The sequence below is a fragment of the Zootoca vivipara genome, chromosome 2 (assembly GCF_965207765.1).
Source record: "Zootoca vivipara chromosome 2, rZooViv2.hap1.1, whole genome shotgun sequence".
Lineage (NCBI taxonomy): Eukaryota > Metazoa > Chordata > Lepidosauria > Squamata > Lacertidae > Zootoca > Zootoca vivipara.
The window spans coordinates 45,449,132-45,465,882 of record NC_142584.1 but is presented as its reverse complement, the minus strand read 5'-3'; the positions used below and the strand labels follow the sequence as shown (position 1 = coordinate 45,465,882).

General features: G+C 39.9%; 1 protein-coding gene across 2 annotated transcripts in view; it reads left to right on the top strand.

Annotated features, from left to right (window-relative positions):
• SLIT3 (slit guidance ligand 3) overlaps nucleotides 1–16,751 on the top strand; it is a 409,547-nt gene that overhangs the window by 373,014 nt on the left and 19,782 nt on the right. For both annotated transcript variants that reach the window (XM_035105175.3, XM_035105174.3), the window contains exons 31-32: nucleotides 8,475–8,715; nucleotides 11,845–11,975. In XM_035105175.3, the coding sequence (XP_034961066.1) occupies nucleotides 8,475–8,715; nucleotides 11,845–11,975 (372 nt within the window). The remainder of the gene's footprint in view (nucleotides 1–8,474; nucleotides 8,716–11,844; nucleotides 11,976–16,751) is intronic.

Sequence of the window (16,751 nt, the reverse complement as noted above, 5' to 3'; positions counted from 1 at the left end):
AAGATCAAACCTATCCATTCTTAAGGAAATCAGCCCTGAGTGCTCCCTGGAAGGACAGATCGTGAAGCTGAGGCTTCAATACTTTGGCCACCTCATGAGAAGAGAAGAATCCTTGGAAAAGACCCTGATGTTGGGAAAGATTGAGGGCACTAGGAGAAGGGGACGACAGAGGACAAGATGGTTGGACAGTGTTCTCGAAGCTACGAACATGAGTTTGACCAAATTGCGGGAGGCAGTGCAAGACAGGAGTGCCTGGCGTGCTATGGTCCATGGGGTCACGAAGAGTTGGACACGACTAAACGACTAAACAACAACAACAACAGTTTATTAAACCATGAACTTATCTTTGATTTCCTCTTCGCTCTGTTGTACTTTCTTCAAAAGAGTATCAAAGCAACTTAGAGTAATAAAATTCTTAGACTTGTAGTTAACTAAGTTTTACTCAGAGTAGACTCGTTGAAATTAATGGACCTAAGCTAGTCATGACATTAATTCCAGTGGATCTGCTCTAAGTGACTTGGTTGAATACACCCCGTGGAAATGCATCTTTATCAATAATTCACCTTGCATCTTTACTTCAGGCAGGTTCTCTATCCTCCTATTCCAGCATCTTGCATGCTTATCTGATTTGAACATTTGTTTGGTGCTTTTGTTTTTTTGTAAAATCCCCCTCAATGTTAATTTTAAAAACTGTTCAAACGAGTAGCAGGGGTTGACTTCCTAACAGTTAAGGGCCTGGTAATCGTGCAGCGTACAGCCCCTTTGACTGCAAAGTAGAAGTTCAGATTGTAGCCCAGTTTAGCCATTCATTTTGAATGTACAAAGAGACCATGTGCAGAAGACTTGTCCCAAACATTTCTATCCCTATCAGAGACCACTGTGTATTAAGCAGAAAGTTGTGAAGGAAGCACATTCAGTTGCTCCACCATTAAACTATATTCACAAGAAATGTAAGGCATTTGGTGTACAGGATTTCTGTAGCTCTGTCTTGATAATTTTCAAATTTAGTTCTGACAGCTGTCAATAGGCCACTCTTCTGAAATTTCACTGTATGTCAAAGATAAGGACACTTCACCAAATGAGTTCAGTAATCATTGCCTGGAGGGTTAGATATTGCTTCCTTCCAGTCAAATATTTTCTGTATTTGAGAACACATTCACAGCAAGAGAGCAGTCACACATGGGAAAAAGAGCTATGATAAAATAGAAATGCAGGAGCATTTGTGAACCTTTTTTCTGGTCATTGAGTCTACAGCAATTTACTGTTTTCCCGATTTCATTGCCTCTTTTCTTTTGTTCTTACCATACTCCTGTTGCATTACTCTGCTTTTAGCATTCTGAAGAGCAGGTATTGATTCTTAAAGTGATGTAATGCTATGCTTTCAAAAGCTCAATGCCTACAAAAGATAAGATAAGGAAATGAATTTCTTTGTTCACCCTTCCTGTTCTATCCTCTCCTTAAATCTTTGACTTTATGCTAGTTGTACAGAAAAAGGCTAATGGATAGATTTGTCTAAGTTCCTAAATCACCTATGTTCCTAAAAGTGTCTATTTGTTGGTGGCACATTATTTTAAAGTATGTTGCTGGAAACGTACCATGCTTAAAAGTAACATGCCACCCAAAAAACAGATGGTTTGGGGGACATAGTTTTTAGGAACCAATGTAGTGGGAGCACAGTGCCTGTGACAGTCTAGAGACTTCACACGATAAATGTTTCGTATGTTTGTTTTCAGAATTTATATCCTGCCTTTCTGGTAAAGATTCAAAGCCACTTGCAATAAAAACCAGAATTTTCCAAAAATATAAATAAGTTAGTCAAATAGAAAGGAAGTGTGACATTCTCTAAAAACATCAGGAACAAAAGCAGTAGAGGAACTTCATCATTTGAAGTTTTTACAATAAAGATGCATATGGAATTTATATAGAACATAGATAAACTATACTTTTAATAGCTTGAGTATTTTATGCTGTCCTCAGTGCTCATGCGTTCGCCTTATATAATAAGATTTGCAGTTGTCCATTTTCCATTTTTATCCCTTTCTGTCACTCCCAGTTCACCTGTGGTGTTCCTCACCTTGCCAAACAAAAAAGCCTCCCATAAAAGCTCATCCCAGGCCCTGGAGCCAATGGTCACCGTGGTGGGCTCATGGGCCAGCAGTGGGAAGGGAGAAGCAAATTCATCACAACAGCCAAGGACAGCGCCCCTGTTGTGAAAGGGGAGGTGACACAACATCACAACAGATTCTCCTGAGAGAAAGTGAAATGGGAGGGGTAGCACTTGTGTATAGTTTATTATTGAAAGGGACAGCGGCAAATCTCTTCTGCAAACGCCATAAATACAACACTGTATGTATGCTTCCTCTTCAATGCTCCTTCAGCATGACTCTCAGAAGGCATTTGGAAGCTTTCACTTCCGCTTTCATTTTATGAAATTATCTTGTTTCAACAAATCATAAGATTAAGCACAGTTTAGGGCACAGATGTAATGCTAAACTGTGGTTAACTGAAATCAGAAGTGAAATCTTTCCATCTCCTTGTGGCCATACCGGAGGAGGAAAGAGGAGCAGTGGAGGAGGATGCCAGCCCAAAGGGCTTGTTCTCATAATGACAAACCAGTTTATTGTTCTTTGCAGCTGTATCTTACATTTAGAGCAATGGAGACTGAACTCTTCTGTAGTGAACTCTTTACGCTTTAGGCATGGGAGTTTAAAATGAAGTTTAAAATTCTGGTAACAAAATACTTCTACTTATTATTCTTTACACGAACTTTGCCTTCTGTATTTTCATAGCAGGCTGCTCTGCTGGGGATTTCGAATCCCTTTTTATTATTTTAAAGACAGCAATGGCAAACACTGTGAGCGCCACAAAGTTGAGTTCTCTGATGTGCGTGCATGTAAAATCAATTTCAATTCATTTACAAAAGAGAGCAGTGGTACATGCCTTGGGCATTAGCTGTGTAGTTATTTGAAAGTCTTAAGTGCCAATGAAAAAGAAGGATTGCTTATGGTGGCCTATGGGAATGGAAATTAGGATGAATGTAATAAACTTCAGCCAATTTAGCTAAAACACTGAATGATGTGTGTACCAGGCTACTTCCAGCTAGGCATTTTGTGTGAAATCACCATTCATGATTCACTCACACTGATGTCCACATCTATTTGAAACAGACAGTTTCACTTTTTTTTTTTAGAAGGATGAATAAGTATCAGTATTAAGAGATTAAATTTTGACATGGGCAGTGGCATATCAGGCAGGGGGGTGTATCACAGCTCAACACACATTTCCTATAAACTTTGTGGTGAGCACCATTTTATTGCCCTGTTAATTTTGTTTAAGCAAGTTTAAACAAACTAAACACTTTCCCATCTATAGTGGGGTGTTTTTTTGTTTTTTTTTAATGTTTGTGAAATACTGGTTTAATGAAAGTGTAACTACAATGCCAATCAGAAGGTCGGGGGCTCAAATCCCCACGACGGGGTGAGCTCCCATTGCTCGGTCCCTGCTCCTGCCAACCTAGCAGTTCGAAAGCACGTCAAAGTGCAAGTAGATAAATAGGTACTGCCCCGGCAGGAAGGTAAATGGCATTTCCGTGCGCTGCTCTGGTTCGCCAGAAGCAGCTTTGACATGCTGGCCACATGACCCGGAAGCTGTACTCAGTGAGATGAGCGCCGCTACCCCAGAGTTGTCCGCGACTGGACCAAATGGTCAGGGGTCACTTTACCCTTTAACTACAATGCGATGGGAAGATGCCAGAGTCCTGTCCTTCCAACAGCAGCTTTGTTGCCACTTATCAGAATAGGGCATGGTAGAGTGATGGTGAAGTTGGAGCTGTGAGGATACAGTGTTGGAATACACTTGGCATATTTGCTGGTGCACCCACATAACCCACATAACCTCAATTCAACACTTCCAATCTATTGTTGTTGTTGTTTTAAAAAGCATAATGTTGTTTAAATGGAGTGTTTTAGCATTACAGTATACCCCTGTAACACTAATTTTTTAAAAAAAATAAAGGGGGAAAACCCTTTCCAACCCTTTCACCATATTTCCCTCCATAAAACTTCTAATATATATGTTCAATCCAATTGTTTTGACGTTTCATGGGTAGCAGTGGACAATCATACATAAACCCTTATTGATTATATTTTGACTCAATTACTTCTTCAAAAAAGCAGTTTATGTGATTTGTAGCTTTGGGGCATCCACTGGTGCGGACATAACATAGCATGAGGAGCATACAGGCACTCACAGCCCAGAATGATGATGATTGGGATCCACCTGTCTTGAGAGACAATGGATTGCGCATCCAGGGGTGAAGTCAAACTGAAAGGTTAGCAGCACCGAGGTGACCTCCCTGGGGTGCAAGCCTGGGCAAGTTTGACCTAGCTTCATGTGTTGGGGTGTGTTATTTATTTATTTTTGTTATTATCTTGTGTACTCTCTGGTTTTTTGTTTTAAACCACCCTGTGATCTTTGGATGAAGGGTGGTATATAAATTTAATAAATCATCATTATCATGATACAGGAAGGTGATGTAATGTTTTCAGCAACCTTTTCTGCTTATTTTTTACACACCACAAAAATTCATCCTGACCTCATTATACATGTTATTTGTAAACCTATATAATAATAATAATAATAATAATAATAATAATTTATATGAAATATATCAATGAATTTATTAAGCTTGTTCCCCCAGGAAACACTGTTGTATGTCAGTTGGCATGAGTATATTTTTGATTTTGCTAAGTTCAACGTGGCCCACTCCCAAGTAAGTGTGTTTAGGACTGTGGCCTAAATTTTCATGGAGTAGCCCAAAAAAAGTGCTGTAAAAAAAAAAGCTAACAGACTGCAGTTTGCTGAAGACTTAGTGACATCATACCAACATGAAGATGCTGTGAAACTGCAGTCTCACCACCCTTGTAGGCTGGCTTTGAGGCTGTTGCAGCTGTTGCCAATGTCACAATTCTTTTTCAGGGTACTTTTGTGAACCTGACATCTGGTTCCAACTTGAATGAAGTGCCTGTGGTTGCAGACTTAGGTTGTACAGTTTGGTATGATCCCTGCTTACTTAAAGGATTGCTGCAGAAACTCCTTGCTGTAAATTGTCACAGCGGGAGAACTTCTGAAATAGCTATGTAACAAAGAAATAAAACAACATGCATTATACAAAGCTCAGCAGTTGTAATGTATGTTTCCCCTCTAGAGTGACATCTATCAGAAAAATAGGTGGACTACTAAAGGGAAGGTTTAATAAGGCAGACTACTTACCAGGGGTTCATGAATTCTAAAGAGAGTTCATACAAAAGTTAAGGGGGAAAATAACATAGAGTCAATATCTGGGAGAAAGTGGCCATGTTATTTATTTCAGAAGTGCTCACACTAATAAGCTATTTCATAGTTTATAGAGTTGCAGTCAAGAAAGGTTGGCAAAACCTGTGCTTGCTACTGATTCATAGATGCTAGAATGTGACTTAAGCAACAAGAAAGAAATACCTTTGCATGTAAGTTTTAAACGCCCAGCTCCTCCTACACATCACTTTAAGCCTAGGAGAGTCAACTGTCATTTTTCACAATAAGAATTTGCTAGATGAGAAGGTGCATTAGCCACAGTTCCATCTATCTTTCCTTCTCTGTCTCAACTGTCTCAAAAAACAAGAGACACAGGGCCAGAAAAGTTGTGAGATTAAATGCAGTTTTTGGATTTAATGTGCAATCCTCCGTCCCCCTGAAATGCATAACATTAGCTAGAAGATAGATCACCAGGGTTGCATCATGCACAGAGGGGAAACATAACCCTTTCCTCTCCTGCTTTGATGCTGAGGAAAATCCTTCCTCTGAAGATGCTATTTGCATTGTGAGGAAATCCTCCATTGAAGCCATTGAGGGATTCCAGCCCTTCAAGCTAATGCTATTTGAAAAAGCCTGCACATTCAGTGCACAGTCTGTTGTTACCTTTGTCTGGATATTGTCTGGATATTTTAGGATGTATTGTTCCACTCAATGTTTTTTTAAAAAAACATGTATCTGAAGAAGTGTGCATGCACACGAAAGCTCATACCAATGACAAACTTAGTTGGTCTCTAAGGTGCTACTGGAAGAATTTTTTTCCTTTCCCGACTACACCAGACCAACACGGCTACCTACCTGTAAAAAAAAACACAATCAATCTGGGAGTCAGCCCCATTAAATAGTGTGGTCTTACTTCTGAGTAAACATGCATAGATTTGTCGTGGGTTTTTTGTTTGTTTGTTTGTTTGTTTTGCTCTCCTTTGCTTAGTGCAGAGAAGTTGTGGCATTATCTTCACACACATTTTCTTTTCTTAAACTGTGAGGAGTTTTTTTTTATATCATACATTTGCTTGTAGCTTCTTGCTTTTACTCCAAATCCATCAAAGGGGCTTTTCTGCAACAATGACAGAATAAACCTCTTAATTGGAAAGGATATACAATGTCTTTGGAAAAAGGGCATGCACCATGATCTATTTTACACTTTCTGTGTGCTATGGTGTGACTTTCATGTTAATAATACACTCATTATGTTATGCAAATAGTTTGGTTGGTTTTGGAAAGCTGTTATAAAGAAGACCTTTGGGACAACCAGCAGAAAAAGAAATAAATAAATCTTCCTCACTGTCTCAGCTTAGCTACCTTGCCGGCTTAGAGGCATACCTAAGGGTTGGTGAAACTGGCCCCCACCAGGAGTACAGGCCCAGGGAGGGGTGCAGAAATCACCTATCAGGTGTTGGTTTCCTCCCACAACACCTGGAGCACGCCCTGGCTCATCATTTCAGCTCCTGCTTTGCCTGCAGAGGGAATCTGCTAAGGTCTCCAACAGGAAAAGCTGCTGCTGCTGCTGCTGCTGCTGCTGCTGCTGCTGCTGCTGCTGCTGCTGCTGCTAACAGGAAGGGGTCCTCAGAGTGGCTTCCTTGTTAAGAGCAGCACATGCAGCCTGTCCAGGCTTGAGGAGGCATGATCCTCTTGTCCAGGCAACCTCGCTTGCTTCTCAGTTTTTTTCAGGAACATGCTCATACAGCTCATTGCCAAGGGTCAGTGATACAGCTCCTTGCCACCTTTGTGCCTGCCTAATGTGCTAGCTGGCAGCATTTGAGAACTATGGGCAAGCACAGCTGGCTTCATGGGCATGCAATATCAGCATTCTGATCAGAGTCAGACAATGAAGTAGTCTGTTGTCGAAAGGTCACAGTAGCTCTTTGCACGTCTTCCCCCTGGTGATTGTGTATTTATTTTTCAGTGAAGTGTCTTGTCATTGGCCCTATCCCACAAGGGAAAGCAAATTGTATTGGGTGGGGGGATTAAAACAAATGAGAAGACTTGCAGGCACTACAGGGAAAAACAAAACAATGCAAATATTGCTCAAAAGTAATCTAGAACCACTTCTTCACATTCTGACCCAGTCTTACGGTGTGGCTGACATCTGAAAACTATTTTTCACATAACTGTTTTCTTAGATGTGCCTCACTTTCATTTAGGACTTTTCATTTTCACTTTTCATTTAGGACCAACCATTTAGGACAAACCATGAACATCTTTACATGTCTGTTTCACGGCTAGTGATAGAAAGCAGCCCCACATAGCTACCTTGTAAGCAGCATGACTGTGGCTCAATAAAACTAGACACTAACTGTAAGTGTGACCTAAGAGAGAATACATTTTTCTTATTAGTAAAACCACTCCTGAAAAGAGGAGCAGATGTCACTGAAAAGACTTGAATTCCAATCGGTTTCTATTTTAGTCGGAATGTGCACAGAATGGACAGACAGAGGAATAACGAATTAAAAACAAGTTGAAACTTCATTAGAAAAGGAAGGATGGTAATTGCAAGGAACATGATTACAAATATTTATTTTCAAAACTTTTATAAGAGACTACGGTGTGCCTTGCTTTCAAAACCACCTTGCTGCAATTTTACAAGTGCCTGATATATTGTTTCATTTAAAAAAACTTAATGAAGTGAATGGTATAGTTTTGAAAGGTTGGTGGTGTTTTCCTTTCCAAATGTCACATGAATATCTATCTGCATATTTAGCAGTCAAATAATTCAGTCATACATTTTGATTTAAATATTAATTTAAATGAGTGTTTTATAGCCTGATTTCCACCCCACCCCCATCAGCAATGTATCTGGCACTGGTGATTTTCCACTGGGGGTGTAGGATAGAAGTAATTGATATGTAATATTTCCTGCTCATATGGTTTTATAAAGTGCTCTTGTGAACATATATACTTATCCTTTCCACAGGGCTGTCCATTATGTACTCACAGGATCACCTAAAAAATCAACAGAAGAGCTGGAAATGTTTCTTTGGTTTTGGCCCAGTATTTGTTACTTTTGTACACTCTAGAGCAGCAGGAGTTGACAACGACACATTTAGATTTGAACTTCATATATTTAAACTTTTGCCTGAGGCTGGTGGGTTTAGAATAACATTCTTACTTTCTTATTTTTTAAGTGGGCTTTTCTGTGAAAATCCTCCGCCGATGGTTCTGCTCCAGACAAGCCCTTGTGACTACTATGAATGCCAAAACGGAGCGCAGTGCATTGTAGTGCACCAGGAACCCGTCTGTCGTTGCCTGGCTGGTTTTGCTGGCCAGAAGTGTGAGAAACTAATTACCGTCAATTTTGTTGGAAAGGATTCCTACGTTGAACTTCCACAAGCCAAAATCCGCCCTCAAGCAAACATCTCCCTTCAAGTAAGTCAACCCAGTTCTGTTCCCATATAATGTGGCAAAGAACTTACGCAAAGGCCAGCACACACATTACATTCACTACCAGCGAAAACAGTCTTACTGTGATAAGCAGTACCCACTTAAGCCATCATTGGAAGGAACACCTGATGACTTTAAAAGCTGATTAAATTAGTCTGCTTGCTTTCGCATGCTCCTGATGCAGTTTAAGCATCTTGTACTGGGAGAGAGCCATAATTTCTTTCCTCACTCAATACTATGAAGCAAAAAAAATGAAGAAACAATTTTGTTTATTTTTTTGACATTGCTCAACCCCTCTTCATTCTCTCTGGTTTTGCTTGCATAAAAAAGCAAAATGTGTCATGAGCTAGGAGTTGAGGCACATTCAGTCATATAGGCCACATCTTGGGCTTCATGTTGAAAACAGGTTTATGAAAAAAGTAGATTTTCAATGATAATATAAAAGCCAGACTTGTTTACTACATGGATCTCTCACAGATGGTGTTCTCAAAGCTTATTTTGCAGTTAAAATATTGCTTCTCCATCTGGTAGCTAATGCCACACAAGTAAAAAATTAGCTTTAATGAAGCATCGCTTAAAACAGGATTAAGGGGTGCTTCCAAATAAAAAGAACTGAAATAAATAAAAAGTCACTTTCAACTTACCAGTCTGAGCAAATACTTTGATTTTTTTTTTGTAAGTGAATATTTCAGTTTCAAATATTGCCATTTTTCTTGCAATTTAAAAATCACTCTGGCACATTTACTGCAGAAATAATTAGAACTAATACTTGTTTCTGAGAACCTCAAAGGCCTTTTTTAAGCATGTAGCTACATAAGAAGGTTGGGAGAAGACTTGTATAGATAAAACTTCAGGAGCAGTGGCTAAATGCTTGGAAACCTGTGTGGAACTAAACTAATCACAATACAGGGAAAGTTGAAATAATGCAGGGGGAGAGGCTGCAGAAGCTCGTCATGCCTACTGCCACTGCTACCTGCAGTAAAAGTGTTTTCAGTAGAAACGCTTCCCTGTTATCTATATGCATGGGCAACATACTAGAAGACTCATAGAGCATCTCCACATGAGAGGAGACCTTGCCGAACCCCTGCTAAGTATGACATTTGGAATTCCTCCCCCACTCACACAATGTATGTGCATACAACTGCTTTACACAACTGCTGAATGCATGGACGGTGCCCTCCAAATTTTTGGGCAAACCTGTGCTGCCTGAGGCTTATGGGAGCTGTAGTCCAAAACTTCCAGAAGTCACCAGGTTGGAAAGGATGGTTTAGTCTTACTTCTGAAATGGTCCATTGTATATCAGCTGTTACTACTGAAGGATGCAGACAGGAGACTTGGTGTGGTGCAGTGCCCTGCCAGGACAAGCAAGGCAAGTGGTAGGCTACACCACACCAAGTCTCCTTATTTTAAAGCCTTCAGTTCATGGCTGCTATTTTTATAAGCAGTCAGCGGTTGAATAATTTTTCTAGAAGTTTGTTGTGTTACATTCTGTCATTTTATTTCTCAAGCACCTTGAGCTGTATGTGAGATTTTGGGTAAAAAGGTATCAAACAAGTGAAATTATGGGTGCTTCTTAAGCAGAAAGAATTAACTATAAATTATATAAACAAGTAAACGCAGGATTTCCAAACTGTGGGCACAGGTATTGCCTTTGTTTACTGTATTATGTCTTTGTGATCCTTGGATGGACAGTACCGGTATAGAAATTTAGTTCTTGGCTGCAATGTACATTTAAAGTTTCATATGTTCTATTTCCCCTTAATTGTCTGCTTCCTGGGCTGAACCTTAGGCCCTTGTATGCCAAGTTCATATGTTCACAAGCTTCCCTCTTCAAAACTGACCTGAGGGATGTTTGACATGAGTAATGATTCTTAGTGTACATTTTACCCGATTGTGTTTCTGGTGGTACAGAAACTGTATGTATTCTGTTTATTAACTTTCAGTGAGCATTTGTCCTAGCAAAGCTCCTTTTATAGAAAAAGCACAGTAACTGTGATCTGATTCCTAATGCCCATTGCACACAAATATGTTTACTGAAATATCTAGAGATGTCACACTTAAAATGGTACATGCGAAGGAAAGAGGATTTTCAATCATTTTAAGTTTAGGTTTTGGTTGTAAAACTTGGGTTGTAAAATGGTTTTTGATTTCAAAGGCTCTCCAGCACAGGGGGGCAAAAGTTCACAGTAAAGTTAAAAGCACAAATGGATGTTTTGTTCAGGAAGTTGCTCATAGGAAGTTTAAAAGGGGATGTTTTGATCAGGATATTTTGCATACAAGGGCCTAAGGTTCAGCCCAGGAAGCAGACAATTAAGGGGAAATAGAAACTTTACCAGAAAGCTACTCTCCTTCTGATTAGTAAAAGTTTGTAAAGGCAATGGAAATAGGGTCGTTAGAAAGCTGTGGAATCAGAGATTTGAAGAGTTAGCATTGACAAAGCTGTAAGAGAGGGAGGGAACTGAAATACTGGAAAGTATAAGAGCACAGTTGGGCACTGCAACAGGGAGGAATGTGACCCGGAGGTGAACAGAGGGATGCCAAAATCGCTGAATACTGGCTTGGTTAGGGGGAAAGTCTAGAATAGGTATAGAATGCATTTATCTCTATTTGCTGTTTATGGGTAACTTTTTTGCCTTACTAAAGGTTCCTAAAACATTAAGTAAAAGCATATAGTGGAGGTGGGGGTGGAATTGGTCTGAGGACCTGTTATTTATGCCATGCCTAATTGCTTTATCACTCTTTGCAGAGGAGGGAGTAGGTTAGGCCAGATAAAATCTGAAAGGCTAACAGGCTGTTCAATGGAAGCAGCCAGAGAAAAATCAAGATATGCACTTGGTGGCAGTAGCGAGAAGATAAAGGATTGTTGTGTTGGCTGGTCTGCTTGCCACCTTTCCTTTTAATGGTGCAGGCCACAACCAGTGCCATCACACTGTAAAAAAGAAAGTAACCATTTTCTTTACCAAAGAGCACAGTGCAATGGCTTTGAGATAAATGTTTTGGTATTTATTAACTATAAATGTAGTACTAGCTGTTGCGGCAATACATAAATATTATGTATATGCCTTTGCTTTTTATATATATAACCATTAATCACTTTTACTTTGACATTTAAAGGTAGCAACAGATAAAGACAATGGCATCTTATTATACAAAGGGGACAACGATCCTCTGGCTTTAGAGTTGTATCAAGGTCATGTGAGACTTATCTATGACACGCTGAGCGCCCCACCCACAACTATATACAGGTAAGTACACTGGCTACAGAATTAGAAAATGAAGAATCCCTTTTAAAGGTAAAATTGCATTCTCTCTCTCTCTCTCTCTCTCTCTCTCTCTCTCTCTGCTTACAATTTCACATTTTCCTTATCAGGCTATAAGAAAAGATGCTGTTGGGCTTTTAAAAAACAAATAATAGCAGTATATTTACAGACCCACACTTGATTACTGTATGGACTTCCTGCTATAAGTTTATATCTATCCAAACAATCTGTTCTAATCCTCATCCTGCACCACACATATAGAATAGGTCACAACCTGATTGCCTTCAGTTGAATCACAATAGAGCCAGAAGTCATTTTGAAACTGGAATAAATTATGAAGTTTCAACCGTGAACCAGCTAGACCAGTCCCTTCGTGTGAGTTAAAGCCAATTAGCCAATTATTCCTGTTTCAGTGTATCTGAAGAAGTGTGCATACACACAAAAGCTCATACCAATGACAAACTTAGTTGGTCTCTAAGGTGCTACTGGAAGGAATTTTTTATTTATTTTTTGTTTCAATTACCCAGAGGTAACTGTTAATGAATAAAGCACCCAGCATCTTCACAGTTCAGCTGTTGCTACTATCACAGAGAACACACACAGTGCAAAAAGACGCTTACAGAGAAAATAGCAATAGAAGCAAAGCAAACCATGTGTGGATTGAAAGCAGGGGAAATTTAGCCAGTCTGACCTGGAAAGGGCAGAGCAGCAGAAATGCTTTTCTGATCATCAAATACCAAGAGCACATCCTTACTTTGCACATCCATTGTGTTTGTCACAAGTGCAAAAATATTTCAAACAATAAGCATGGGAAGTGTGGATGATACGCATGTGTAATGTGCATGGTAGAATTAAACCCAATTAGGGTCGCTGGGTGTGTGGGTAGGTGTGTATAAGTGTTTAATGATTCATGTCTATTGTGTGTTCTCATTACCTAACCTCCTTTCTCTAATTCTGAGAGTTTCTAGTGCCCCAGAGAATCCAAATATAGTATCTTTCTGTTTTAAAGAAATCCTATCACCCTGCATAGCAAACATAAAAAAGACCAATTTGATGTACAGAGGAACAGGAAACTGCTTACTGAGCTTCAGTTCTTTGTGTGAATTTTTTAACACTCCGGAAACAAGACAGGATGGGTAATTAGCTCAGTTTGGTGCCGTCTGCTCTTTTTAGGGGACTGTGTTGTATGCAACAGAGTGGAAGCAAGCTCAGTAGGCTTCCTTCTTTGCTGGCGGTGTATTGACTAATTAGGCAGTACATTGGCCTCAGCTAGCTCTGTACTGGAACAGAAAAGCTAATCATTAGGTCTCAGCTAGCCTGTCTACCCATCGGAAGGGGTTTTGTTGGTTACTTTCACCAGTGATTATAGTCTGGTGGGATAGCCATGAAAACAGACTCTTTATTCTGTAGCTAATCCTAATTAATTCCATGTTAAAGCAAAGGCAGAGTTGTTACAGCAGTTTTATGCCACTAATTAGAACATAGGGGAAGGCTCATTAGTTGCAGACAACACATGAGGTGGCAGATCAGAGCGGGTGCCTGCTCCCTATTGTTGATAGCAGAGTGCTGTGGTGACAAGGGGCTGCTTCTGATATATCAGCATTTCATGGATTCTCTCCTTCCCGGCAAAGTTACCCATGGCGTGAAGCATCAGTGTCCTCATTATTCCCGTGCCCTTCATATTGATCAAGGAGGAGGTCTCCATTCCAAATGACACCTCATTACCATAAGATTAATGGCCTGCTCGCTGGCTGTGTTTTGCACTGTGTGATCTGTTGAGATGGTGAAAGCTGCTGCTTAATGTGATGCCCTTTCTGAAATGTCACTCTAATCTTTTATTAGTTTAAGGAGTATAACAGAATGGGGATTAGCATCAGGCTCGATAGGAAAAGATTGTGTTGAGGGAAAAAAAGCTACAGCTGAAGAATGTCAAAAGGCAGGGGAAGGTGGGAGGAGCATCTAAGTGAATTAGATTCCCACCCCTACCCCCGAAGGAGGGGGGTCCAGAAGGGGAAATTTTCAGTTCCTTGTGCTTCCTATTACGCAAATGGCCATGTTTTCCGAGTAGTAGATCTTGGGTTCTATTAAGAAAAATGTGTATTGTTGTGACTGCTGATAGGACACAACACTACAATTCTATTATTCTATGCCTTCAAAAACTGGGGAGTACTAGAGATCCTGCCTCTGCCAAGCCATCCCACCAGTAAAGGGATCTTTGTGTGTCATGAGGCAGAAGGCGCAGGCAATACTCTGTTCATTTAAGGTGTACAGTTATTGAATGTGCATGCAGGTCCCTGCCACCCAGCAGTATCACCCACAGCACAATATCAAGCCAATTTAGACTACAATTGTGCCACAGTAAGAGAGAAGGAAAATCTGCACACAAAGCAGATATCCCAAGAAGTTAAGTGAAATCGCCTGATTGGCTGCTCCTGCAGGCCAATCAGGTTGCGGATTCACTTCCACCAGGAGTTGGATTGGGTAGCTCCTGTGGACCAATCAGACTGCTGATTCTGAATCCTATTGTTCTAGGATTCAGCTCAGTACATAACATTAAGCCAAGACCCTAAGTGTATACCACAGATGATAAGATACTTTACAATAAAGAAATTAAGTATGCAGAAGATTTTCTAGAAAATTATTTACCTATTTTAAAGTTTAGAGAGCATAATACAAGAGTGGGGGGTGGGGAAAGTAGCACACATTGGTCGTGTTTGGATCCAGTGCTAAATCAGGGCTTCCTTCTTTGTGAACAAGCTGCAGCAAGTCTTGCTATCCCCTGCCACCCACCCAAACTCCCACACAGCCAAGAGTAGGACTTTAACAGTTTACTTTCAATTTTTTAAAAAATAATCTTTATTGAAATATGCCAAAAACTTTTTTTTTGAGGATTTTAAAAAGAAAAGCAGCTCAACAACTTTCCCAGTTTGCATCCAGATTTTCACTTTTTGAAATATGACAACCCTAATATAATTGTAAGTTTCTCTGAGTACTCAGCTTGTTACTGCTTCTCAACTGGGGATTGTGGTTTACACTATTTATGATTGGTTTAAACAAGTCAGCTTCATAATGCATTGTTTGAAGTTGGCTTGTGAAACTGATCAAAGTTACTGATATATCACTATCCCTACTTTAGGTGCAAGGACAAGCTGAGATTTAGGGATTCCCAGACATGCAGCAGGAGGTACGTAGGTTGGGAACTCAAGGCTCGCTATGGCTTGTTCACATAGCGCTAAACCATGGTTTAGTGCTGGAAAAGAATTGATTTATTTCCTGCTTTGCCAGTTCTTTCCTTTCTTTTTTGGTGCCTCTTGCTTAAAGGGAAAGTACTTTTTTAAAGATACGAGCAGAATGGCAGCTCCTGTCCAGTCAGTGCCCTGCCTTGAATTTGCTCCACCACCACCTACCCTCTATCTTGGTAAAGCAAAGCCATTTGGAATTAGTTACTGCTCTATGGGGGCAGAAAAGAACGTCCATGCCAGCACATTGGCACCAGTTACAAAGAGAACCTGAATTCAAAAAGAAAAGGGGGAAAGTGAGAAAATGTTTTTATAACCTGCCTAATGTGCACTGATTTAAAATATGTTGTAGGGTTTGTGGAAGGTTCTTTTCAAGATTGCTGGTGTTGCGAGAACTTCATAACAAGCCATCACTGCTTAAACTTCTTTTAGCCAATTTCCCCTCTACATGGTTTCCAGAAACAAACGAACTCCAAAACCTGTTTTCAATGTCAATGTTTACTTTAGAACATGTTGAATAGGGTGCTGCTACAGTTCGTTATTTTAATGCATTTTTTCCAGGTATTGCTTCTTACACTGTAGAATAGAAACTGTCTGTCCTACATGTTAGTCCCCACCACTGGAACATGCCATATATGGAAACTACCTTTTATATGACCAGATCACTTTCACTGCTGGAACTGGTGTTTAACTGAGCCCCTTGGCACTGGGCATTTAGGATCAGTTTTAGAAATCAATATTAGGGCCTTGGAACAAATGTGCCCTCAACATGCTTCATTAGCTGGGGCTATTTCTTTCTACTTTCATAAACAGGTTGGCCAAGGAAAAGGGTATCTTCAAATATTTGATTTGTGATTTTCCATAGCCAGCATCTAGGGCTAGAGGAGTGTGTCTTGAACCCAGCACCTCTGTATCACAGATACAATTATATAGTTCTTCTTTACTTTATAACAGGAAGGACTATGTTCATTCATATAGCTCTGCTATATTCATAGCAGTTCAATCTGATGGTTTTCTACTTAAAGCAAATAGAGTGATGTCAAATGAGAATGAATCATGATTCTTCAGTATGTGCACTATGTGTTCAGCAGCTGCCTTGTATAATGTGCACAACAGAAAGAATCCATCTTTGGATTTTGCTGATTCATGTTTGCTCAGAAGCAATGTGGAATATCTGAGATTCTTTGGGGATTCATTTCAGATTTCCTCAGCCTTATAACTTGGAGTGGAAATGTCAAAGTTTGCATTAATGTTTTCCTGGGCACTCAACATAATGTCAGGTAGAAGTCAGTAAATATATTTTAGTGGAGATTACATAAAGTATATTGCCATTTATCGCTAACTTTGAAAGAGAAGGAAATTAACTAAAAACATTTCAATTAAACCTGAGCTTTTTTATCGGGGGGGGGGACATCCTAGGGATATGGGGTAGTTGGTAGAAAATTTAAAGCTAGGATTTTTAAAACATGCAGATATTTTATTACAAACATTTTCAAAGGACACTGCCTGTGTTGATACTTTC